Source organism: Merops nubicus, unplaced genomic scaffold (genome assembly GCF_000691845.1).
Source record: "Merops nubicus isolate BGI_N331 unplaced genomic scaffold, ASM69184v1 scaffold919, whole genome shotgun sequence".
In the NCBI taxonomy this organism is placed as follows: Eukaryota; Metazoa; Chordata; class Aves; order Coraciiformes; family Meropidae; genus Merops; species Merops nubicus.
The window spans coordinates 1-26,824 of record NW_008628785.1 but is presented as its reverse complement, the minus strand read 5'-3'; the positions used below and the strand labels follow the sequence as shown (position 1 = coordinate 26,824).

Sequence of the window (26,824 nt, the reverse complement as noted above, 5' to 3'; positions counted from 1 at the left end):
CAATTACTTCTGATAAGGTCACAAGCTAATGAAATACAAAAGATGTCTAATAACAGCACTCCAGTGGAAGTGTTAGCAGTCTGATATCCCAAATATACTCCACGTGCCTAGTACATTTGTTTATGGTACAACACTCACACCTCTTGACTTTCCTTCACAGGCACTTTCCAGACTTAAGCACGCATGTAAATATGATATTGTGTTCAATTTGCCACACAAATCACTAAATTAGATGCACAGGCAGCTTCTGCTCCTTCACAAGAGCTTTTTCTAATGGGTATGTCACATTACACCAGTCATTTTTAATAACTGAGAATGTTCTTTGGAAAGTTTGAGAGTTTTCCAAGCCTGGATTACAGCTTGAGCCTGCAAGGTGTTGAATTCATGGGATTTGGGTCAGCAAAGCATTTCTAGGGCTACTCATATCCTTAAAGGTACACAGTTTTTTGGCATTGCTTTGCCATGCTGATTAGGGAGATGCCATGATCAGAGGTTTGAACCTACACTGGGGGCAAGAGGTAGGGTAAGAGTGAAGAGGCAGGCCACCCACCACTGAAAACCAGCCATAATCAACAAAACTGTACTGAAATAATCTGCCCTCCTACATGATAGATGTAGTGCCATAAGCTTAAAGACAGTAGTTGTTTCTATGACACGAGGTTGAGTAGGTTAAATGAAGTAGCTGCTTGATGTTAGAAGACTTCTGAAGCATGTTTTGCCCTCAGGGACAAGTTAACAAAGATGTCTCTTTTCTGGAGGATTTTCACAGATAGCTGAACAGAAAGGCTTTTTATTGAAAACTTTATCTGTATTAACAAAGTTTTATGATTTAAAAAGCTCGCTTTGGGTTTCTGCTAGACAAAGAGCCTGAGCATCAGCTCCTGCAGTAAGAACAGCTGAGGATCTGGGTCATTTTTCCTAGAAGTAATTGATATGACCTGGTGGGAAGGAGTGAAAGTCATCCTGTCAGACCATTGCTGGGTCATTCTCAGCTGCTTTCAGACTCATGGGTGCTTGAAGTGTGAGTCGGGCTGGCCCAGATCACTGAAGATGTCAAAGAAACTATGTGGCAAGGAACTCCTGGTGGTGGTCCTGGAAGATGAGGCTGTGATCAAGAGTTGTGTTACCATGTACATGGAGCCAGGACTAGCAACCCTAGGAGGCTGAACTCCTGACTGAATGACCCTACAAATCAAAATGGCCAAATGTAAGTTCATTTAATTTCTTAAAAAGAGTTTTATTAAGTACATGAAAGCTTCCAGGAGGCATATTAGAAAATGTTCAGGACCTTCTATCAATGCCTTTTTTACTGAAATACCACTGATACATTTGACAGAAATGAACAGTTTTAAAAACATGGCAACAAAAGCCTGAGTATATTGTATACATTTTGGTTTTCAGAGAAAATACAAGATACTACATAAGGATAACATTTAAGTCCTGCTCAAGTCAATGGCAAAAGACCATTATTCTTTAGTGGAACAAAAGATTTCACAGACAAGGTTTTGTACAGGAAGATATGAGTGACCTATGTTTAAGAATATAGTGTATTTATGAAATTACTTTTACAAGCCATTCTTCATAGTGTGTACACTGTAATTAAATACAGTTCTTCAATGACAAAGTCATGAAAAAATACTCTCTGATCACAGAAGGGCACCACTGAAGCAAAGAGAAAGCAGGCCTAGCCTTTGGATTGGTGTTGGCTTCTGATTGCAGTGGTCTGCGTGCAAAGTCCTTGTTTTTATCTGGTCGCTTGCAGCTAAATCCACAAAAGAGTGATGATTCAGCTCCATGATGCCGTGCTCAGCATTCATGGCTTTTGGGCAACAGCTGCTTGTTATAAAAGACATCAGTGCTCGCTGTCAGAGCCCAGATCTTCCCAGCTCAAAATTTTCACTACTGAATGAGAACCTCCTACATGGCCTCAGCTCCAGCTCTGCACTGACCTGGGGAAACTGTTTCATGCAACAGGCTGGTGTGAGGCCACCAGGTATGGCAGGGTTAGCAACAGGGAAGTGCCTGACCTGGCCCAGACAGGGGGGAAGCAGCTGTGTCTGGGTTCCCTTCAAGATGGATGGAACTTAACCAGGTTAAAAAAAAAACATGGCACAATGTGACAGCTCTAAGCTAGTGTTTAAAATCCTTAATCCTGAGTAGTATGAAGCACAAAGGCTCGACTGCACAGAAAGCTGTGGTTTAATATATGACTATGCATGGTATTTTCTATTGTCCAGCAGGACTTCCAGGCACCTAACTCTGGGCAGTGGATCCCATTTTGGCATGCCTAAGCTTTATTCACTAATGCAGTGATGCCCGTAGCTCCTCTGTGCTTCAGGTCTTCATTTGTACAACTGATCAATCATAACAACAATTAGTGCCTCATCAGGCTGTTGTAAAGAAAAAACCTGCTAAAACTGGTTAGGCACTCAGATATTGGATAACAAGGACTTGTAACCTCCTAGGGAAGACTTAAAGAATTTGCATTGTATGAATGTAGATCAAAGTTTAAGCCCTTTAAGACTGAATTTCTGCCCTGCACAAAGTTCCTGGAGGAAGGAGTCCTGTAGTATGCAGGCCTTTTACTGGCCCCTTGCATAACATCACCTTTCTCAAGGCATTTTGATAAATGCAGAGATCCCTGAGAAAGTCCCTGGTCAAGCCATGATGAGCCCCAAGTTAGTTCTTTGCTAGCATGCTCCAGGCAGAAGGACGGGCTGCCTGGCTGCCACGCACAGGCAGGTACTGCCCTCCTCCTGGTCAAGCAGCTCTCCATGGTGTTTTCTAGATGAGTGTAAGGTCTGGTTTCCATTTCCATGAGACAGAGGTGCAGCCGCCAGCAGAAGGCAGCACCAAACCCCTGGGATAATGCTGGCATTGCAGTCAAAGAGAGCCAAAGAGTTTCGACTGCCTGGTGAGAAGATGCAGGCACTGCAGTACCCAGGGCAAAGCCCGTTCAGGCTGCTGGAAGGGCTCTGCATTGACTGGTGCCACTGGCCATTGGCCTTTCCACCCAGCAGAGCTGTCACACAGGTGATAAAAGTGGGGTGTCAGCTACACACTTAGCCCCTCTGGGAAATGGGAACTATCTAAAGAAAAAGGTTACAGGACCTTTGGTGTGGAAATGGCTACTGCACAGTGTCCCAGCTCTTTATAAGAGACTAGACTTCTTTCTGACCTAGTCTTCTCCTGCGACGAAGAGGATGCACATGACAAAACACAGAGCAAAACTTAAAAACCTAGGGTGATTTCACAGCTGGTGTCCATTTAAGCAACCCACAAGTAATTTCCTGTTCAGCCTCTGAGAACAGGTTTAAACTTCGTTTGTGCCATTCATTTCCTTCTTTAGTTCTGCTTGTTCCTCTCTCAAAGGTTCCAGCTCAGGCCCATCCTGTGCGGTTTCTTTTTTCCAGTTATTTCTGTCTTCATTTTCTGTCCTTACAGATTTTGGATCCTCTTCTTTTGCCCTTCTTTCCTTCTCCTCCTTGGCAAGCATACGATAATTATAATAATTCATGATGAACAGGAAGGATCCTGCCAGGACCATCACAGCTCCACATTTAATGAACATATATTTGTAGTCCCCAAAGGTATCAATAAGAGTTCCTGTAAAACATATATTAAAAAATTAAAAAAAGAAGAAAAAGAAACTTAGAGATGAAGGCAAGAATATTGTGTTTTCAGATCCTAAATAAAAAGGGACACCCTTGTGGATTTAGGATAAAATAATAAGACATTCTCTGGGCTTCTGATCTCTTCCACAAATTCTGATTCTGCAAACACTTCACACACGTTCCACTACATAGCCTGTGGGTAGTCAGCTGGAGAAATTATTGGTGGTATTACCTAGATCAATGTTAAATAGAAGGGGACAGAGAACCTACATTTCAAAGCCAAGACTTTTCAGGCACACCAAACTTAAGTCCTCTGTTCACAGTCTTCAGAGTCTTTTCCAATGGCTTCTAGGAGCACATACAAGGACATCTATTTAACTTGGGAGCAGCTTTCAGGAAAAACTTCACGAGATGGCACCTGCCCACTGGGTATCATCTCAGACTCTTGACAAAGACCCTCCAATTTATTCCACCATTCAGCAGCATTAGAGGGGACTCAGCTTTTGGTCACAGCTGCCTTTTCTGCATTTATACTCGTGGTCTAAAGATGAAAGGGCACTGTGTGAAACTTGAAAACATTAGTTCCAGGGAAAGCAAAGATGATGCTGTCAATGTCAGATAATTTCAATGCCAAGACAAATGTGACAGGTTCCTCTCAAAGGTTAATGCCTCTGCTACAGAGTTACGGAGTAATTGAAGGGAGACGACTTAATTGAAATGTCAGTGTTCTCCATTATGTCCAAATGTAATGCAAATCTTACTGGGACTATGATCCTGAGCATTAATTCCCATTTACAGGTGCAACACAGACCATTCTTAACATCCCAAATCTTAATTAAATTAAGACCTGCTCCAAACCTGGCCTTCAGAATACAGATAGCCCTCCTTGAAACTGGCCCATCATCCATTAGCTCTCTGAGTTTTTGGAACATGTTCTCTTCCTTAAAAAGAGGGACCTTTAATTACTTCCAGACTGACCCCTAATGTTGAAAAGCTGATGATTAATTACCCCACTGAATTACACTAACGAGGGATTTTTATGGCCACCAAATGGAATTCTTGAACACAAAAATAATAATGTTTATCTGGTTTTGGTCTACAGTTCTTCCTGAATCATTCCTAGATGTCTTGGTACACCATTTTCTATGCACTGTGTTTTTCATGTTACTGGTGAAACATCAACCAAATGCTAATTGCAACAATTTTTCCTTTTCTGCTAATCAGGATGACCTACAGGTCTCCTAAATGGTTTTCAATGAGAGTTTTAATGAGCAGAGTATTGGAAAATTCAACAGTAGGATAGTCTTGCCTCTTTTCCTTTGAGAATAAGATAAAGTCATAAAGCACACTGGGAACAATTTACTTAGTTCATTAAAGCAGAACACTGCAGTAGGTTATTAAAATGCTGAAGAACCAATAAATTTTCTGCTTATTAAAATGGTGGGGAAAACCCTACAAAACTAATATTACTGATTATTACATAGAACCATTTTAGCCTCATTAGTAGTCTCTGATCATTACCTTAATCTTCCACACAGAAAATGATATAATTCAGAAAACGGTCATTTTAAAATTATATTTTCTTTTGTTTGTCATTAATTAAATAACGAATCTCTAAGACAGCAAGAGGATACAGCTGCTCCTGTCACACTGTATGAGCTACATGGTAATAGGAAGAATTAAGTGGCTCTGCAAGATGTGTCACACAAAGTATTAGCCAGGTCTCAGGTTTGAATCCTGGAAATGGGTTTAAACTGCCTTCTATCTGTGTGTTCTTTAAATTTATTGTGATAGCACCATAGCAGAAGAATGTTTACACATCCAAATGCAGACAACACATGCAGCCTAATTAAACATCTTAGCATACTGAAAGCTGACCAGTTTCCAAATGAGTTATTCAAGCTTGCATACAAGTGAAATCCAAATTACAGGACAGGGCACATAAATAAGATAGTATCTATACACAGAAAGGATATCACCTATAAAGTCATTTAATTCATAGCCAGCTCAGATTTGATAAGGACTGCACTTGGGCCAAATGCCAGATTCAAATATGAGTTCTTCCAGACATGGTGTGCTCCTTGTAGAAACAGAAGGGAGCTCATGCTATAGAGGAAACAAAGTGGAGGCTACTAAAATCACAGGAGATCACTGCTCCCACTTATCTTCAGGTAACTGTAAGCTCTGCTGGAGGTTCAGTATTGTCAGCATGGACCTTTGAGGGTCTCTACCTTTTGATACTTCAGACCATGCCATCCAAAATAAACCTTTTTTTAATTTTATTTTCAGAGCAGCCTAAAATGTATCAGATGCATTAAGATGGCTGAAATCCCTAAGTGGAAGTACTCAGAGCCTTAGAGACAAACAGCAAGGCTTAGTTTTGAGTCAACAAGAGGATTTGATGGAAATGTTGTGTTTTGCTGTGCTTAAATTGTTGTGAATTCCAGCCTTCTGCACCAGGAGGAGTCTCCAGGAGGAGTCCTCTGAAGTGCAGTGTTCTTGGTATTGCAGGAAGTCCCAGTCTGCAAGTTTGGTTCAAGTGTTTGAAGGGACCAGAGACTAAAAGATCCTCTTCGAAATGGCTGACTATAACTGGAGGACTACACAGGAAGGATTATAGAGAAGATGCAGGAGGAGAGACCTAGGACTTGCCTTCCCTGTCCAACTAGTAGAGGAAAACCGGTGGGTAGGAAGCAGAGAAAACACATTTAGAATCAATTCTTTCAAACTGTGCTTGCAGGAGTCTAAATATGAGCAACAAGCCAGTGGACGTAGAGGAAGAAAACACACCCACCTCCAATAGGTGGTCCCAGCAGTATGGTGCAGCACTCTGCAATGGTGACCAGGCCAACAGCACTTGTGAAGCGGGGGGCTCCCACGAGGTCCATGAGTGTCTCAAAGAGCATGGCACACACCATGCCAAAGGCCAGGCCGAAAAAGACGGAGTAGACGACAAGCCCTCTGTAGCCTGAAGCCAGTGGGCACAGAAGGTGGCAGGTGCCATTGAAGGTGATGGCAAAGCTGAAGAAGTATTGAATCCGTGGCCTCACCCACCTGCTGTTTGCAATGATGCCCGTGGTAGGCCGGGCGATCATATCCACGATGGCCAGGATGGAAAGGAGGAAAGCGGACGAATATTCATCAATGCCGATGTGCTTTGCATAAGGTGCCAGAAAAACAATGGGGGCAAAAAACCCCAGGAACATCAGCACGTTCCCAATCAGGTAAATCAAGAACCCTCTGTGCTTGAAGAGGGAAAAATCGAGGTACTGATTGATTTTTTCACAACAGTCTTTTCCTTCTTCCTCTTCCGTTTGGCTCTCCATGGGGACGGCCGTGGGACGACTCATTTCCATGGCATCTTCAGTGACCTGTTTTTTCAGAGCATTCTTCCCTTTCTCAGCCACCTGGGTTTTGACTGATGCTGTGGCTGCCCCAATAGGTCTGAAGAGAGCTCCAGCCACACAGCAGTTTAATAAAATTGCCCCAAGAATTAAAAAGCTGCCCCTCCAGCCAAAGTTGTCAAAAAGGAACTGGTTGAGAGGAGCCAGTGTGCAGAGCATCACGGGGCTCCCTGCCATAGCCAGGCCATTCGCGATGGGTCTTCTCTTCAGAAAGTATTTCCCTATGATTATCACTGATGGCTGCAGGTTGAGAGCAAGGCCAAATCCTGGAACAGAGAAAAACACCTGAGATACAAAAGAGAAGACTTGAAACCTATTTGTCCTCAGCTCATCATTTAAAGGAAATTCATGGACAATTGGTCCACTGGCGGCTCTTCAGCATGGTAGTCTGGATGTAAACTTTGTTGAAGATATATCCCTAAGCTTCTGCTGCCACGTTTGGGTAACCAGGCCTCAGAAAGACACTTGCAGTCAGAGAACACCCCTTCCATTAGCACTGCAAACCTCCTGAGTGGCAAACCTAGTCCAAAGAGTTTGATTCAAAACAAAATGAAACTATACCCTCAGTTAATGCTGGCTGGTTTTGTCCAGATGCAGGAGCCATATTGCAGAGAGAAGGGAGCTATTAAAAACCTAAAAAAAGACAACTCCCAGTTTCAGGAAGGTTGTTCTGGCCCAGACAGTGCTAACAACCAAAGCTCATCCTTCTCACATGCTGCTGGGGCTGGCACCCCCACCCATGGGTGACGGGCACCCAACACTGCTGCTGGGCAGACAGACCTGCACAGAAAATAACATCGCCCTTCTCAGCTGGTTCTGGGTTGGTGGGGTGAGCAATTCAGGTCTGACACAAAAGATTAAGAGGTCTGCAAGTACACAGCAAAGCAGCTCCTGAGGATGCTAATTAAGCAGGACCCTAGAGAGTTTCTTTTAATTAAAATGTATTTTTATTGCATTTAGGTATATAAATGGTATTATAAATCTGCACTGCTAATTCAGTTAGCCAGTTCCTCTGGCACAGGTGAAATCTGAAGGCAGAGATACCAAATGCTGTGATGGTCTCAATTTTCTATAGTTCTGTTTGACAGCAGTAGCATCTAATAATCTCTTTTTGTCAAACATTTCTACGAGCTGCAGCATTCCCTTTAAAAGTTTCAGAACTCCATGAAAACAACATTTAAAAATCGTGCCCCATATTTTCCACCCTATCATCAAGGAAAGAATGAGTCACATTAGAACACAGCAGAAATGTAATCCTTGAAGTGATTATATCAGAGAACATGAATCCCAAAAACAGGGTCATGCAGATTTTTTTCTTGTTCATTAGTCTATATAATTAGTTTGTTTAACTGTGCAGTACATAATTAGGTATATTACTTTACAGAAGAGAATTTAGAAGGTCAAGGTCCTCAAAATTAATTAAGGAACACTATCATTAGATGCTGATAGAGTAGAATTCAAGTGATGCAGCAGAATTCAGCTGATGTTGGATAGCTTCAGTTTGAATGGTTTTAGAAAATTAAGATTTTTGCCAAGTCTAAGATGCAATTTTTGTTAAATTACTTTGAAGTTTACCACATTAAAAATAAATTGAAATGGCGACATATTAAAATTAATCTTAGCATGAAAAACATTCTCAGGATGAACTTTTCTAGGTATTCCATACGTTTGGCAGGGCGTGTCTTTGGGAAGTACAGCCTGCTCATAATGTATAAGGGGCCAAATTCATCCCCAGGAGAGGGTTGACCTGAGAAATACGGAGTCAACACAACTTTTGTTAAAGAACACCCTTGATGGTGCTCAGCTATTGCTCAGCATCTCCTTTCATCTGAGAAGATGCAACATGGTGGATTAGAGTTTGCTTTAATTCTGTATTTCCCAGGCTGGTAGGTAAGGGCAGAAACTGAACCATCATTTCCACAGAGTCATTTTTGGTAGGGTCCAACCACATGTTGCATGAAGAGGGAAAATCAGACTATATGCCAGCTGCCCACTTAAACAATAATCAACTCAAATTTTTTATTATGTGAACATTAATTTGCCAGTCAGACAAATCTAATTTAATATTACCTCATGCTCTTTCTATTAATTAAATTTGGAGAGTTTCAAATTGGCTGACTGGAATTTCAATTTACTTTAAGCTTTTGGCTGACTTTAGTTGGAAATATTTAAATCCATTTTATTCCAGTTTTCAGAAACTACAGCTCTGTGGCTGAAATTGTTACTCAAATAACCACATTTTCTCCCCGAGGAAAATGACAGAGAGAGGTCTGCCAGTGGTGTTGCATGAACAGGAGCAAGCCTTTGCCAGAAGGAGCATCCTTCCCTAGAATGAATACATCTCACTCATATTAGAAGGAAATAAATGGTGCTACAGGAGGGAGCTGTGTAGCTATTGATCTTGTTCTTACTTTATCAGCAAGGGAAGATCCTACCAGGTATTTCAATGCTCAACATTAACAGCTGAGGCAAAGACTCTAGTCTCACTAGTAAACATGATTTACCCTAGGTCCCATTTTATTTTGTGGCAGTCTAATTGGTACAGATTGAACTAAATTCTGAGCAGCCATTATTGCTCTGTATTTAGCTTTGAAATCTGCTGCTCCTACCTCAGACCTGAAGAAGAGGTTGCATGCCTAAACACCTATTTAATGCACCCAGGCTGGCATCTGTCCAGGTTGACAGCTTGCAAACCCCATTTCTTTTTCTAACTGCTATAGGGAAACAAGTGAGGAAGAGACAATGGGTTTTACAGTGCATGCAAAGTGCCACAGCTCGGTGCCATCACAGACTGGGCTGCTCCAGAGAGGTGTCCAGCAGTGGAGCCCAGTCCCTGCTCTGCATGCAAATGACAAAAGACATCATGAAGAATGCAACTGAGATTGCTGTGTCTAATCCCTCCACTATAAACAGATCCTTCCCTCTCTGCTCCTCTAAAGAGATTTCTATAATATGTCAAAGACACAGGACTGCAGCAGAGACCTCCTAGGAGCAGCTCTCTTGTTTTAATCTCCATCCCTGTGACTTACATCAACACGGTCTTTACGTCAGTCTGTTTTCTTTCCAGGCTAGTAGGAAGGGGGCTATAAAGAGTGTGATGTTTACAGGTTACTTGTCAGTCACTGCAAACCCAGAGCTCTCTCCCCTCGTACAGGAATGCTGCCTCAGCTGCAGGATGAGCAGGCAGCTTCATAATTGCCCTTGAATGCTTCCATGTTAGGCCTGACCAGTGACAGCACTCCAAGTGTAATTAGAGGCATCAAGCATGTTAGCAGGATTATAAGCATCCTCCCTCCTCTGTCAAATTAATATTCCTTCCCCAGCACACACACTGTGCCTGGAAATGATGGGTTATTAGCTTAGATCCCATCCATACAGCTGCCCTCGTTCAGCAAGCAGAAGGAAAAGACACAGATAACAGCAAATGTGCTGTGAGGAAACACAAGAGCATTTCAGAGGAGGAGACACCTCGTTGCTGGCACGAGGGTTACCTGTGTGCACTGAGCACAGCCTGTACTATTGGCTCTCTGGGGTGAGCTGGTCAGATTTGCAAAGATATTCAGGGACCAAAAAAGAGCAGAGACTTCATAAATCCTAGGCCCATTGGGGTTAGGCACAAAATTCCCTCCTAGCAAATTTTAGACAAGTACCTTCGAAAATAGGAGTTGGTGCCTTCCTACAGCTCCTTGCCTGAGCCCTTCTGCTCACAAAAATGTGTATATTCTTAGCAAAGGATTTATGGTTTCCACATGCCAATTCAAGGCAACTTGCTAGAGGACCTTTGTTTAGCAGGGAGTGATGCAACCTCATGCATTGATAAATGTTGGATTTATCCATGAGAGACACTGGTTATTTTTATTTCTCACCACTTTCTTTCTGTAATCTCTCTTAAAGAATCTGCAAGAGTTATTCACTCAGTAATAAGACAGTTTCATCTAACTACTGTGACTCTCCTTAGAAAGACTAAGGTTTAGAGAGGGAATCCTACATGGGGATTTATTCACTACTGTACAGATTTAATAAAGCAATATTGGTGTAAGAGAACAGGGTGACAAACTTTCTGTCCCAATTTACTTTGCTAGTGGCTGGTTTTATTGATCTTAAATGTTGAGCTCACGCTGTTCATGTTCAGAAAGCAGCAACACTTAATGCAGCTGCAGAGAGATAGGGAACATTCATTAAAACATACACCTTGCAACCTCAAAAGCCAATTTTGAACTCATTGTGTCATGTCTTCAGCTGATGTCCTAGCTGCCATGGAAGAAACACTGGCTGTATCTTAGCCAAAATAATGAAACAGATGCTTACAATTAAGCATCTACACTCACACAGGGGGAGAACTCCAATCCATCTACCTCTGAAAGCAATAAGCCAGCAACTGCAGGCTTTAAAGATGCTGGACTGAGACTGTGTCTTCTCCTGTTTGAGCTTCCAACAGGGAAATACATATTTCAATACAGACAATTCAAATTTTAACTTCAATAAGAAAGCACCATTTTATATTTTCCTCAATAGGGAGAGTATTGCATATTTTCAATCAATTCAAGTGGTTATTATTTTCAGATAAAGGACCCCTTAACCTCACAAGCAGGCAAAGGGCAATAAACTAAGGCAAACCCCTGAAATCTCATTTCGTATCTCTCACAGAGGGAAGATAACACATAGTAATATAGGAACACAGGTGCCTTCTTCATAGTCTCACTTGTACCTTGATGGGCTTGCCTTGCCCAGGGCAGAGCAGAGTCAACCTGCATTCACTTCAGCAGGAGCTGAGGGCACTGGTGGCCATCCTCACCATTGCCTCTGGCCAAGAGCACTCATCTGTCAAGAGCACATCCCCTGCTGAGACCCCGCACGCGATGTTCAGCCAGGAACACAGCACTTAGTGAAGGATGTGTCCTTTGCTAAAGTTCATCTGGAGCAGTTAATAAGTGAAGGGCCCTTGTCCCACCAGCTTTTCCTCTCACCAGCTCCCCGTCGCATTTGGCTAAGGTGCCCACGTGTGGATGCCAGAAGTCATCAGAACTGACCCTCAGATGTAGGTGTAAAGGAGATGCTTTCTGCTTACCCGTAATGAAGCCCACGCAGATGTAGAGCTGCAGGATACTGTTGCAGAAGGCAGCTGAGACCATCCCAACACCACACAGCAGGCCTCCCAGCATAACCACGGGGCGGCTGCCATAGCGGTTCACCAAAATGCTGCTGATGGGACCTGAGGAGAGAGCACAACACGGCCCTTGAGGAAGGTGTCTTCTGACAGAAAGGCATGTTTGACACAAAGCAGGGAAAACTGTGCGACATCAGTGCCCCTGAGGAGCAGCTGACACCTTCTAGGGTGACTTCAGGAAGAAAATGGAAAAAGAGAGAAAGATGATCTGCGCTCTGTGGAGAGGGCAGCATGTCCCATGCCACAGTGGCTGTGTAGCTGGTGACAGCTCCTGCTCCCAGGACTTTAAAGTGTCATCAGAGAAGGCAAACAGAAATAACAAATCAGGTGAACACACGATCCCAGTGTAGGAGCTTTCTGATTTACTCTGATGCTAAACCATACAGACAAAGCAGTGGTTCCTGTTACGGGGCTGGTATGAATACTGTTGCATTTTTAATGCCTTTATTTAATGCAATTCCAATACTGCTGACCAGGACTGAAGCTTCAGCAGAACAGTTGTTAATTAAATCTTAATAGCAGTCTATGTAGGTAGAAACAATTTGGGATGATGGATTAGCCAGAGCTCAAAAGAACCAGTTTGGTCTTGCATTTATCTAAAGAGGTGGTTGAGTAAAGTGCAAAATTATGAAAGAAGGAAAAGGCTTAACAAAGACTGTGCACACTGAAAGGAAGCACTGAAAACTGAGGAAGTGCAACATGTCAGCAGCTCTGGGCAGAGGAGGAAAGGAGAGAGGTCTTGTGGATAGTAGTCTCAACCAGCTGGAGGACTAGTAAAAATCAGAGTCACAGAATAATGTATGTCAGAAGAACTTTGAAGGTGTCAGGATTAACCTCCTGCTCAAAGCAGAGAGCACTCTGAAGTCAGATCAGAGAAATCAGCTGTTACAGTGTGTAAGAATTAAAAGCAGCAGATATGACTGCTTTAATCTAGGGAATGAAGCCTACTGATGTAAAATACTTTCCACTAGATGTCTAAGGTCAAAACACTCATAAATTAAATACACACAACCACAGTCATAACAGCCTCCCTGTAACTGTATGAGCTAGTCCCATCAAATGCACCATTCTATTAACATTTCTATGAGTGTATAATCACATGGAGAGGTTTTATTTTCTCCTAATCCTGTCACTGGATTCACATGCATGCATCCTTTTACTGTACAGAGCACTACAGAATTCAGTGAGAAGTTCTGGGGAAAGAGAGAGCTATGTCAGCTCAGCACAGCGTGAGAGGGACTCCCTTCTCACTGAGTTACCCCTGGCCAGGGCTTGGACTGGCATCATCCTGAGCTGGTCTCAGCATGTCCTGTAATTCAATAGATCGAGCCAGTGATCCTCAGAAAGGCATCGACTTATTTATCTGCAGCCTAAGGGCACACAACTCTTCCATTTTTCAATTTTCCACATGTCCGCATTTCTCCAGAATCAATCTAATTACTCAGCTAAGAAAATGTGGTTTCAATTGCCACTCCTGCTGGAAGAGGACTTTCACATTGGCCCTAAAACTCTAGGATGCCATACCATGGAGCAGAGCATTTATCTGCTGAGGTCCCTCTCCTGCTCTGACTCAGGGAGAGAAGCCCCTGCTACAAGTAAACCAAAATGCTCACCTATGTCCCACTATTGCAGCACCCACCTTGGGAGAAGGGAGCTATGGATCCATGTCCCTCTCACTCCTGTCCATAAGCTGCTGCACTGGCTGCACCCACCAGTAAGGATGGGTTTGGACCATGACAGCAGATGATGAACTGGAAGAGGCTGAGGGTGGGACACATTCTGCTCTGCTTCTCAGCTATGGGGACAACCCAGAGGAGACACTGGAGCAGCTGAAAGCAAAAGTTTGTCTCCCACCCACTGGCTGCACAATGAGAGCACCCTTCCTGTGCCCCAGGTACCTTCCACAAACGCCCTCAACCACATCCCACCTTCTCAACAATCACTTATTAAGCCATGAGACAGCAATTGCTCCCTGTCCTTGTCTTGTGTCCACTCTCAGCAATGCTTTACAGCAGGTCTGTGTGACCTTCAGCCACTGGCCTCCATCTGCTGTAACGAGTGTTATCAGTTTTGCAGGGGGGTGATCAGTGCCACGTGTTTGCCAGGCTGGGTGGGATAGCTGTGGTCTCAGAGACATTAGATGGCTGGGCTTGGCTAAGCTCACAGGGAACTGTGACCAACTTCAGCAGCAACACAAGGCTTTCTCTTCTGCAGCCTGAAAGCTTCAGTCCAGGCCTGGTGAGCCTGCTTTGCTAAAGGAGCAGGGCATACAGGATCACAGCACACACTTGTGAGTGACAGCACTTGATCTCCCTGACCAAACTCATCCACAGAGGACTGAGAGTTGGAGACCTCTAAGGTACTAAACGCAGCTAGTTAGAGACCAAAACAGGAGCAGAGCATCTGGACTAAACCTTTCCAGCCACTGGAGAATCCACAGCAAGGGCCACAACAAGCACTCAGCCTGGAGGGAAAACATCAGCTAGACCTACACTTTACAAGACACCAGAGAATCCAGACCAAGGCCTCAATCAGTTGGGAAACGAAACTTCCCTGAGCTGCTGCTCACAGGTTGAAGGCTCTGAAACAGTCCTGAGCAGACCTTGCAAATGCACTGAAGCAAATGCAAATTGCAGCCCCAAAATTACTTCCACTTAAGTCATCTGGACCTACAGGAACGTGCATAGGATTGAACGGGGCAGCCTTTCAGAAGCTGTCCCACCTCCTGGCAGAGACCAGTGCACGCAATATGTCACATAGCTGTGCACACTTCAGCCTGCAAACCCTGCCAGGCTGGGCAGCAGCACAAAGCACAGCCACGTACACCTTCACCCTGCCCAGATGTCTCCAGTGATCAGCATCACACCCCACAGATCTAAATGCACCCCTCCTGCCCCGTTCTGCCACATGCCACCCATTGTGTGTGTCTCTCAGGGGGCTGATTAGCCATCCAAATGTTAGATAACTTGAACAGCAGTGTCAGAGGGAGCTTCAGAAGACATCAAATAGCTCAAGTCAGGGCAGAGGAATTAAGAAGAGGGAACAACAAAGCCAGCACTGCAGCTGTGGGAAATAGGAAACACAATTACTGCTTTGCTTGCAGCGATGGCAAAAATTAAAAGTGTGACAGCCCCTGGAAACACGGTGGAATTGAAACACAGGACCTGTCATTTACCAGTTATGCAGCCAGCATGAAAAGCATAAAGATGCTGTATATTACCACACAGAAACCATTTACAGGAACAACGTGTGCAGCAGATCCCAAGGCACCTTCACTTGCTAATACCTGCCTGGTCAAAAGTGCAGGAACCACGGGCTCCCTGTCCTGGCATCCAAACTAAATTGCTCGTCCTTCCTATGAGCCAAGGGCTGGAGAAGCTAACAGGATTGGGGGTGGGTTTTGCCTCTTAGAGTCAAGTGAGGACAGGGCAAGAGAAACAGCTGGCAAAGCTCTCAGAAAGCCACCATTCACCTGGCCTGACTCTGCAGAAGCAGCCACATGGATGCTGTCTAAGCCCCTGAGAAGTGATGGCAAGGGGCAAATGCCACCTCAGGTGGTGAGCGTGTCCCCTGTGCATGGCTTCCCAGGGGCCAGAGCAGCCAGGGCTAGTGCCAGCCAGCCAGCACTGTCCCCACAACCCCACCACCACAGCAGCACCACAGCTTCTCATGAGAAAATCAGAAGCAAAATTTAATCTCTCCCTTGCACCCCAAGGCCCAGCCACGGCCACCATTTGTCACCCATCGCAAGGGGCTGACACGAGACAGTGGAGGACACAGGGAGGATACTGAGTACCATGAAGAGCAAGGACAGCCTGCAACTCACTTCACACCCCAAGCCCTTGCAGAGCAGAGTGCACACGATGGGTGTTCTGCCTGCAGTAAAACATCTGGAGAGCAACAGTTTGCACCAACAGATGCAGCTGGGATCATGGCACTCCTGGAAGACTGATGTAGTGAAAAGCACTGTCCTCAGCCCATATCAATCACCCTGGTTTAGTGCCTGTCCTGCACAAAGCCTCTCTTTTCTCATACCTGTGGCAGATTTCCATTCGTTGTTAGCTGGTACATGAAAGGCCACGTCAAGGAAGCTGATCTTGGTGGCAAGCAAAACACAGGAACCCACCAGTGGGAAACACAGCAAGCCCCAACTCATTTGTTAGCTTGTCCAATTACTTTTCACCTTGAGTTTTGTGTTTGCAGAAGGGAAAAGGACCCTGAAGAGAAGATTGTAAAGCCATAAAGAAAATGCAAAATATCCTGGACTCTCCTCTCTTTTCCTCCACAAAGCCAGGCCATTTTGTCACTCATTCCTTCTGAGCTGCTGAACTATGATCCAGGGACGATCATAATGCAGAGCTGGCATTTAACAAGAAATATCAATCCAGACTGGCTTAAACTCTTGTGAGTATGACAGTGCTCAAAAAACAGACACCTGAATTGCCATTCTGCTTGCCTCAACAGGCCTGATGAATTTTTTATGAGCTGAGAAACTTCCAGTGTTGGTGCAAAACTTCAATGTAGTTTTAACAAGGACTAAAATGTTCTTCTCTCCCATACTTCTGACAATATATAATATATATCTCCCTTATTTGTAAAGTTTGGTTTGTCATTCTTTTTCAATTTAACCTAACAGACACAGTTTTGCACCTTTTTGGTGGAACCTGGGTTGGATGGAATTTCTGCTGAAATATTTCTGTACAGGTCTCTCAGAGAAGCAGCCAAGACCTGAGACCCTGAAAGACTGACCCCATAACCCAGAGGCCTCCATGCAATGTGGGTTTTTTCCAGGTTTCACAAGACTGACCTTCTGACAGTGTACAGTGGCACAGAGCCATTGCAAACCTCACATGTCTGCTGGTAAGACCCTTTGGTGGCTATGCAGATGACAAAATAGCAACATTTTAAACCAGTCCACTGCATGGACCCCATTGCTGGCAGATTTAGGGCCACCAGTGCCCCCATTGCTGGGGCTACAACATGCAGACCAGCTTTTCTCGCTTTTCTGCAGTGACAGGTGGCTCTAAAGAGCTGTTACTGCACATGGACATTGGTCAGCACCAAAAAGAACTGCCCAGAGAGTTAATATTTTCCAAACTGCTGTGAAAACACAGATAATACTAAAGAACTCAGCACGACATGACTGGCATTGACTATGTGGAGTCACTGGGGATGCAAGAAGGAGCAGAGCATACTCAGCTGGGAGGCAAGGGCAAGGGGGGAAATAATTTATACTAATAAAACAAAATCTATTATTACACTAGTAGTAAAACAAGGACAGGAGCAGGCCTGCAATTTCCTCAGTAATAATCTCATTCCCTCGGTAGAATAACAACACTGCCTCTGGCCTCATAATTTATCCACCAGGGTACCAGCCCCTTGTAACAGAGCAACCTCCTCATTACCCCACAAATAAAAGCACGTGCCCCTGTGTCATTAACAGGGACATTCATTCTTTTGCCTTGCTAGAGGAGAAGTCCCAAAGTCCAGGACTTGGATGGCTCGTGCTCTTTAAGTGTTTTTCACCAGGGCTTGGAGAACTGCTGCTCACCAGCTGACCCACAGCAACCGAGCCCTGCACGTGCCTGCTCCAGGTCACCAGAGAAGAACTGGTGGTACCTGGAGATGATATTGCAGTATTAGCTTCAGCTGCTTGGCTCAGATGGTTTGCTTTGCACCCACAGTGGCTGAGGAGCCCTCACAGAACCGGTGCTTCCTCAGGCAGTGCTGCTGGAGGCAGGATGGCCACACACGTTGGCACTGGAGGACAACTGGCAGCAAGCAAATGCCCCAGGTGACAGCTGTGGTATCAGAAACCCCTCTGCCAGGTCCTGAGGGCCAGCTTCCAAAGACCTGTGTACCCCTAAACGACCCTGAAGCCTGCTGTTAGTAATACTTTGTGCTGCAAATAATCATTTTTAAACAAGGAGGCTGAAGTCCAGCATGTGCAATAGCAGCTCCAACAGCTAACCAGAAGCTGCCTCTCTTTCTTCCTTATAGGTGAGGAGAACGGTCTGTACAGTAAAGGGGGCAATGGCTGCAGGTTCAGCACAACCCCTGTGAGATGCATGGGAGAGAATTCCTGGGCACGTTACCCAATCATCAAACCATCCAGTCCAGGCTCTGTGGTGCTCAGCAGTGTTGGCACCATGCCCAGCTGAGGAGGCAACTGGATGTAAGGATCTGGTGCAGCACCAAGCTGTGGCAGCCCTCCCTCCCCTGCACCCACCAGGCATGGCGTGGGGAAGCCAGGATCCTGAGCTCCCATCAGAAATAGGCATTTCCCACAGCAGCATCCTGATGTTAAAAAGGGCAGAAAGACAAAGTAGACAAGGCCTGAGCTTCAGAAAGACAAAGTGTCCTCTTCCTTACCCAGCAATGTGATCTGACCAGTGCCCCAGCACTTCAGTTTCCAGGGGACGCAGCCGAGGCGCTGCTCCCCTGGCGCGTGGAGGAGCCACAGGCCCACGGCTCCAAAACCAGGGCTGGAGCCAAAGTCCTGCCTGTCACTTCAGATTCCGGCAGTTAAACAACTGCTTCTGCAAGGAGCTGGTGCTGCAGATGCTGAGCACACAGCTGCCCGAGCTCGGGGGGTTCCCCAGGCTGCTGGTCTGGATCTCACCCACACAGCAGATCACGGCCACTGACCTTCAGAAGGCCACGACTTCATGGGTTTTTTTTTAATTTCTTTCCCATGATGTTTTTAGCTCACCTTTTGCTTGGCAGGACCACAGACTTTTATTCCTTTTTCCTGTCATCTGGAGCCCAGTTGCAGAATGTGAGTTCTCCTCTGTGTGCCTGAAACACTCATTCCCCACGACCAGCAGCCCTTCATTAGTGGCCTTAACACTCTGCTCTACATGTAAATCAGTCCCTCCCTGGGCATGCCCTCCAAAGTGTTTTGTCCACCTCCTGGAAGCTCTACATGATTTGACCAAGAGACCAGTTATGCTGGAGAGGAGTCCAGGGCCAGAAACGCTGCAGTGCTGGGGGGCAGGTTGGCATCAAAGTTCTCACTCTCCTTCCTATGGCAGCACAGAAATGTGTGCTGCTCTGACCTGGGGGAGAAGCTCTCAGATGTTTGAACTTCACTTGAAGGAGCGGATTATAACTTACTTCTGGATTTAACACCTGCCTGCAAAGCATTAACAACCCCCCAACCAAAACTCCTCACTTCTTTCTAGTTCTTATTAATCCCAGTTTTTATTAAGTCTATCATATCTCTATTACTGCTGCCTGGTGACCTTGCTGGCTCCAACGAAGGGCAAAATGATGAAGCTTTGTGACCAAGTCCATGAACACAGAAATATTTCACCTGAACCTATAGTGCCATTATCGCTCTTAAGTAGAACAGGGCTATTTAAAAAAATAAAAAATATAAGCACATATGTGGTGACCTTGCAGGGCTTGAGTGCTCTCTGAGAGTCAGGAGAAGTATATGAACCTGCAGCACCATCCATTACAGAAATCAAATCATTCCTCACCTGGCTTTCTTAACAAAATCCATGATCCTAATGGTGCTGCTACCCTGGGGATTGCCCCAGCGTGGGAAGACGTCTTGCTCCAATGTCACAGGGAGACTGCCTGACTCTTGGTGGGACTCTAAGAGGTGGTGATGATAAGCAAGAGGTGGTGATGATAAGCAAGAGGTGGTGATGATAAGCACTGGGCAGCTGAGCTGGGGGTGTGCAGGGAGACCCTGCCTGGGTTTGGGCCATGATGGTGAGATGTTGAATATCCACTGTGAATAAACAGAGATATTCCTTTTGTTTCAGCCTACACAAAATAGCCAGGTGGCAAAGCACACACCTAGGGAAATCCCTGTGAAAGCCCCACTTGAGAATTTTTGTTGCACTAAGGCACTCAGAACTAAGGGCTGGTGAGGAGGTGCTCTTGTTGTCTTGGACACCCTCAGGCAGCTGAGGCATCCCACAGGATGGTCAGACACAACACAGGACCCAGAGGACACAGGAGCTGGATTTCCTGCAAAGATCCAGATCTGCACTGCATGAATATGGGCTGAACATCTCCCGATGCAAACCATGCCCAGCTACTGACTCTCACTTCCCTGCCAAGCCCACGTGGTAGAAAATGAACAGAAACCCATGGTGCCACCACCCAAGCATAGCACACAAAGATAACCTCTTTGCTTCTTAGGAGTGAAATACTTGAGATGAGTGGAGAGCCCTGGGTGAGGTCTTATGGAGGCAAAGAAGGTTTTGATGAAGTTTGGACAAGACCAGAAGAGAACATTGGCAGTTTTGATTAAGTTAAAAACTGGAGAATCAAACTCATTATTAATATAGCTTTAAGCCACTGCATGTTGTAAAGGTGCTTTCTAAACCTGTCACTGCAATTTATCATGCTAGCAGGGTAATAAAATACAGCTATAAAATTTTGGATTAAATGTTCAAGGTCAATGGTCGACTTTCAACTTCCCAATCTCTTCCTTTCTGCTTTAGCAGATGCTCTATTAAGCAGTGACAAGCTCTGGGAGAAAGTTTCTTTGGAGAAAAGACTCATCTGTGGAGCACTTCCAGAATTAAATCTTCAGGTATTTCATCCAATTACAAAACAATAAATATCAAGAGTAAAAAACACTGGCTGGCTGCAGGATAAGGCTTCTACTTCAGAAATGCTCTCACTTCTCTTGTGTTTGCAAAAGGTGGCTCTCTGCTCCTCTCTTTGCAGAATAAACAGAAGGTGATTCCCTAATTTTCATTGAAACTTGGATGGGTAAGGAGAGCATCATGGAGGTTTTGGGGGAGTATTATAGCAGCATGTAGTGAGACTGAGACCAAGACTACACACTGAATAAAAACACTGTATGGTCTTTATGCTACTTGGCTTTTTTTTGTATTAAGGGGCAAGAGAAGCAGCACATATTTACATCTGTAAACTGTATAATGAAAGACTTAGCTGCAGAGCAGGTGTAAAAGAAAGAGTGAGAGCCTTTAAAATGGGGGGAAAAGGGATGTCTCCTTCTCTAGCCCCAGCTATTCAAGCTTATCACCTGAAATGACTCTGTCAAGATCTGGTCTCTTGAGTTTCACTAAGATGACTTCTGTTGTTTCATTACAATGATGGAAAGAATATTTTGGCCACACTGTAATCATAAAAAAAAAAAAACAAAAACAAAAACACAAAACTGTAAATGCAGATACTTTCCTAAGTATTAAATTATTCTTTCTGTCCTGGCACATGTGCCAGAAATCCAGCTCACTGTTCCAGATCTATCTGTTGGCCACAATAACAGACATTACTTCTTCCCATGATCCCTACCTCTTACAGCTCTAGAGAAGACTCTAACAGCTACAAGAACACTCCTGCTAATAAATTAGTGGCATCAGTATTTCTTTTTAGAATGTCTGGCTGCTTCCCCTTATGCTGAATAGGGCAACTGAACTAATACAAGCAAATTAAGATTGCTTGTCTTTTCTTTCCTGGGAGCTGAGCTGGCTCCTCCTTTCTCTGGGTGATGGTTATCTCTGGGACTCACCCATGGCTTATCATAGAATCATAGAATCCTTTAGGTTGGAAGGGACCTTCAAGATCATCAAGTCCAACCATTGAGCCATTAGGGCTCTAAAGTCCTCTGCTAAAACAGATCAGAATCTGTCAGGGTTGGAAGGGACCACAAGGATCACCCAGCTTGAAATGTGTCACCCTTAAGAAAGGGAGGAAGGTAGCTCAGTTTGGTACTGTGAACACGACATGGGCACAGAGTGCAAGACAGGAGGTGGGAAAGCCAAAGGCCAAACGTTTTGCAATTAGATGATTTGAGGTTGTATTCCTGGACAAAACTCACCCCTGCACATGAGAAACCTTGGGAACCTTGGTCTTGTGTTGGCATAGCAAAGTCCAAGGAGGCCGTTTGCAAAAGGAACTCCTGCCAAGGGCAATCAGCAGCACGACAGGTTCCCTGTGCCAGTGCTGGCATGTTCTCATACCCACAGAGCCTGAAACCTGGGAGCTGAGGTCCAGCCAAAAGCACCTTTAGGGAAGGAGGATGGCATCTCCCCTAGCTCACTATGGACAGATCCTGGTTCCTTTTCTTCCCATCTGTCAAAGACTGTAATTTTTTTTCTCATTTGGGGTAAGGAATGAGCTCTTTGCCCATAACAAAAAAAAAAAGTAGAAACATTACAAAACAGAGATCCCTCTTTATCAGACTGATAGGGTTTCACCCTGCAGGATTTGGTCAGAAAAAACAATGTTCCCCTCTGCTCCTCACTCACAAACCTCCCCGTTTGCCCTCCACAACCGGAAACATGGAACTGCTGAACATGAGCACTGGCAAAACTACAAGTACACCACCATAAAGTCCAGGCTATCCACTTTACTGCACACTAATCTGTTTTACTACCTGTGTTATAGTGACAGAATTGTTTTCTGCAACCTAGTTCAGATTAAGAAACTAGGGGATAAGACACATTAAAACTTCTGCAATATATATTGCCCGTGCCTCGGCCAGTGTAAAACAGCTTCCGAGGGGAATTCAGCAGAAAGTGAAGGGCAGGAACAGCCTTAGTCTGAAAAACTGGCACTGCTCTAGTGCTACAAGACAGAGCCTCAGGCGGTCACTGTAAATCTGCCCCCACGCTGTCAAAGTCAACAGAGCTGCTCCAGTGGAGATTTGGGTTAGTTCACGTGAGTCTTTTTGGGAAAATATGCTTCATTTGCATCATTTATGAAATGCAAAGAGAAGTCTGTTACACAGTAAGCAGCACAGCCTAAAACCAAGTCCTCACACCAAGGAGCACGCCGAGGGAACGAGGGACCGTTTCCTGAGGATGTCTGCAAACAAAAGCTGTTGTCAGTGAGAGCATCAGACCCTGCATGCCCTGCCAAGGCACCGGGTGGCACGGCTGCCCTGAGCTCTGGGGAACATCCCTGTGCTCACACACCAGCCTCACTGCTCCAAGTCCTGGCTCTGAGAGTCACAGCACAGCCTGGAGACGTGGCTGTGGAGGGGACAGCAACGCTACAGCCTTTCCCTAAAGCCAGCCGAGCAAAGAGCAGAGCCTGTGCACTCCCGAGGCAAGCCTTTGATCTGCGTGGCCACCTTCCAAAGCAGGGCCATTTACTGCTGCTGGAGCAGGGGGAAGGGGTGGGGGTGAGGCAAGTTTGGGTCTTTCCTTTCGTGGCTGTGATGCCCACACGTGACACCAGCAAATGCACCACTTGGCCCCTGCAGCCCCCCCCAGGACACAGGGGCTGACACCTCGTGCAGGAGATGCTCCGTGTGCCCAGTGTGGTTTCTGTGTGGTTGGAGCCCACCCACCCCTGTGCCCCCACCCAGGCTGTGCCAGTTCTGCTTCACCACTGATTTGGGAAAGAAAGGGAAGGAATGCACAAGCCATGGCAATAATTACCTGGTTTAGTAACTCTACTAGTTACTCAAGACTATGTTGAAAGCTTATTTTGGCATTTTCAGAAGTTCTTTTTTTTTTTTTTTTTTCAGAAAAGATTAGCAAAAAAATCCAGTGTTAAACTACTTTTTCTTTTTTCAGGAAAGTAAATCCAGCCTTGCTGCAGGGGCATCCTAACAGCTCTGGCAGGGCACGGCTCTGGCAGCTCCCAGGAACCAGTGCCCCATTCCTTTAATGAGAATTTCCAAATCACTGCAGTCTCTCATAAGTCAACCTCAATCTGGCATTAAATGCCCAGTCAATCACATCAGATATATTAAATATGCTCTTGGGCATGTGGGTTTCATTTGCCCCATGTCCTGCAAACTCCCACCACGGCCCCATCTGCAGCCACCGAGAGGCTTGGCATCTCAGCCTGGATCAGTGCAGAAAGAGGGATGGTCAAACAAGCATAAATCTTATTCAAGAGCAGAGCACAGGAGGGGAGGACTATTAAATGGACATAACTCTGAGCAACTGCGAGGCAGGTGGGAAGGTACAAAGGTACAATTGCCTGCAATTAAGCCTAACAGTGCCCAGTTGTATCATCCCCCGTGTTACTCTATAACAGCAGAAGGGAAAGTAAAGTTCCTTGCAAAAAGGCAAGAGATGCTCAGTTAATTGGGATAAAAATCCACTGCATCATCGTGGGTACGGAGCACATGGCACTGGTTTGAACGCTTGGAGAGAAAGAGAAGAAAGTGGGTTGGAAAGTCTGCAGATGGGAGAAGACAGAAGTGATCAGAGCAGCACTTCACCAGCCCCAGCACCAGATCATCAGCTGTGACCTGCACCCTGAGAGGATCAATCCCCTCCAGCTCCACCCCCACGAGCAACTCCAGGCACTGGCAGGTTCAGGGTTAATCTGCAGAGCGTGTTCCTCACTCGGTCATGGTCAGGCGTGAAGCATCTCCTCCACACCAGAGAGTGGACAGGCATGTTTTTATTGGAAGACAAAGCAGAGCTGGCAACAACCCACAGAGGCATCCAGGGAGCCCCCAGCCTACAAGTAACTGCTTTGGCACATGCATTGCAGGCAGTGGGACATCACTTCAGCACCTGGCAGTCTGCAGAAGGGACACGGGTTTTGGGGTGGTTCCATGAAGGTCTCCCCCCACCTGATGGCAGAGCAAGTTTTCCCACTGCTTCACTGTGGATGATGGTGGTTGAAACCATAAGATGGTGCCCCAGGTAGCATCTACCTAAGACTGAGTGCAATGGAAGAAGCAGCATTTCCCCAGGCAGAAAGCTTGGTGTGAACATGTCAGGGACTCAGCCATCAGGGGCAGCAGCAGTCCCTGCTCTCCATGGCACACATCAATCACACTCAACTATATTAAAACCTCAACCACAGCCTCCCCAGGAAGTGATGTCCTAGTTTTAGTACCAGACCATGAAGTTTACAGAAGCCTCCACTCACTTCCATGCGTCTGACACCAAATATTAGCAATCTCTCTTTTTTTTCACTTTCAAACCACACAGCTTCCTAGACACCCATCTGCAGGGAACTGAAAATACCAAAGACATGGGCTGCCTACTTACCCTTTTTTTTCCCACCTGACTGCTTCAGAGACATTCCACACAATTTACCCCAGTGCTTTAAAACAACATTTAAGTAGCACCTAAATGTCCTTTCAGTGCCTCCCAACAGCAGTGGGTCTCTCCCCCACCACAACCTGCTTGCTCCTGCTCGCCCTACACAGAGCCTGGCTGTTTCCTTCTCACTTACAGAGCTACCTCTGTGGGACTGAGCCTTTGCAGTGGCTTACAACAGAGTAAGCCACTGATCATGACAGGCTATGATTCAAGCATTGCTTCCACTTTACAAAACATCTTTTCTTCCATTACCAGCTATACTCTCAAAAAAACCCTTACAGTGCACTAATAAAGAAAGAAAAATCCCTTTTTAAAAACAAATAATATTTTTGGAACTGCTTTAATAGCCAGAATAAATATTGAAATTTCTTGCAATTACAGATCATTGTTCAAGCCTACTTCCCATTGCAGATTTAATCAAAGGCTGCCCAAGTTTTTCATTGAGTCATGAAAGTGATATCAAAATCATAAAGGAAGAGCAAAGTTACATGCACTGCTTTGCAGCTGACAGAAATGATTGACTGGGGTGATTTCATTGCTGTGATTATAAGCTGCCACAATAAACAAGCAGCTATTTCATTTATTGCTCTACTCCATGCTCACCTTTGGCTGAAACCCAGACCCAGCTATTTCACACCAGCCTGTTCTCAGGGCTTTTACACTGGTGCCCACAGAAAGCCTTCATAGGTAATCTGATTTCAGGGTAGGGGACCACTGCTGCCACCCTCAGCAGCACGCCAGGTCTGGGCCATGCTGGTACTTCACAGCCTCGTAGGTGCAGAGTTTATCAGCTCATGCCAAAGCAAGGATGCCAGAGTCTCTTCAAAACACTCACCCATCCCCACACCACCTGGATATGTGGATACTGCTGCTGCCTGCCTTTGGGGTGCCGTGTGACAGGGACAAGGCCATGTTTTGTTCATGGTGTTGGTGAAACCCCCCGACACAGCCCCTGCTGGCAGTGTGGCCAGGGAAGGGGATGCAGCAATGGGACATACTGTACAGCCCAGCTGCTGGTGCACGGGGGATACTGCACCCCTTTATACAGGCTTCTGCACCCACATTAGTGAAACGAGCCCTGTTTGGGAAAGCAGCAGAGGTGCTGCAAACCCAGCTGGAAATAAAAGGGGCTGTCAGCACCAAACTGGTCACTGACCACATTTTCAAAGGCATTTGGAGACCCCACAGGCCCAAAAGGCACCCAAAGGAGTCAAAACACACCTGCACCCACTGAACCCGGTGACAAAGTTGAAACCCACCAGGTCTGTTCGAAAAACCCAAAACACCACCAATTTACCTCAGAAAAACTGCCCCTTAGCCCCTTTAGGCTCCACATATGACTTGTTTCCCTAAACAACATTGGAAGCACAACCAGAAAATAAACCTGCTGCTAGTGGCCGTGCAGGTGGACACGGCTCCTTTCCCTGCCCTGGAACCTGGAGCAGAGATTTCTGGCTTCTTTCTGCTTTTACAGCCCCTGGAGCCGCGGGGGCTGGTGCACTCACCTGCACCGTACGTCGTGGCCAGCATGATGGAGGAGACCCACGCGATCTCGCTATAGGACGTGCCAAAGAAATCCTGGATTTCTTTGAAGAAGATGGCTAAGCCTTTGGGGAAGGCGTAGGCGAAGCC

The 26,824-nt window shown here is 45.5% G+C and overlaps 1 protein-coding gene across 1 annotated transcript; it reads right to left on the bottom strand.

Annotated features, from left to right (window-relative positions):
• Positions 1-3,313: 3,313 nt before the first annotated feature.
• Positions 3,314-26,821, bottom strand: LOC103779124 (monocarboxylate transporter 2-like; the record flags this gene model as incomplete). Its single annotated transcript, XM_008946742.1, has 4 exons — positions 3,314-3,606; positions 6,409-7,284; positions 12,087-12,230; positions 26,698-26,821. Coding segments are annotated over 4 exons (1,437 nt in total), but the record flags the coding sequence as incomplete, so codon positions are not given.
• Positions 26,822-26,824: the final 3 nt, after the last annotated feature.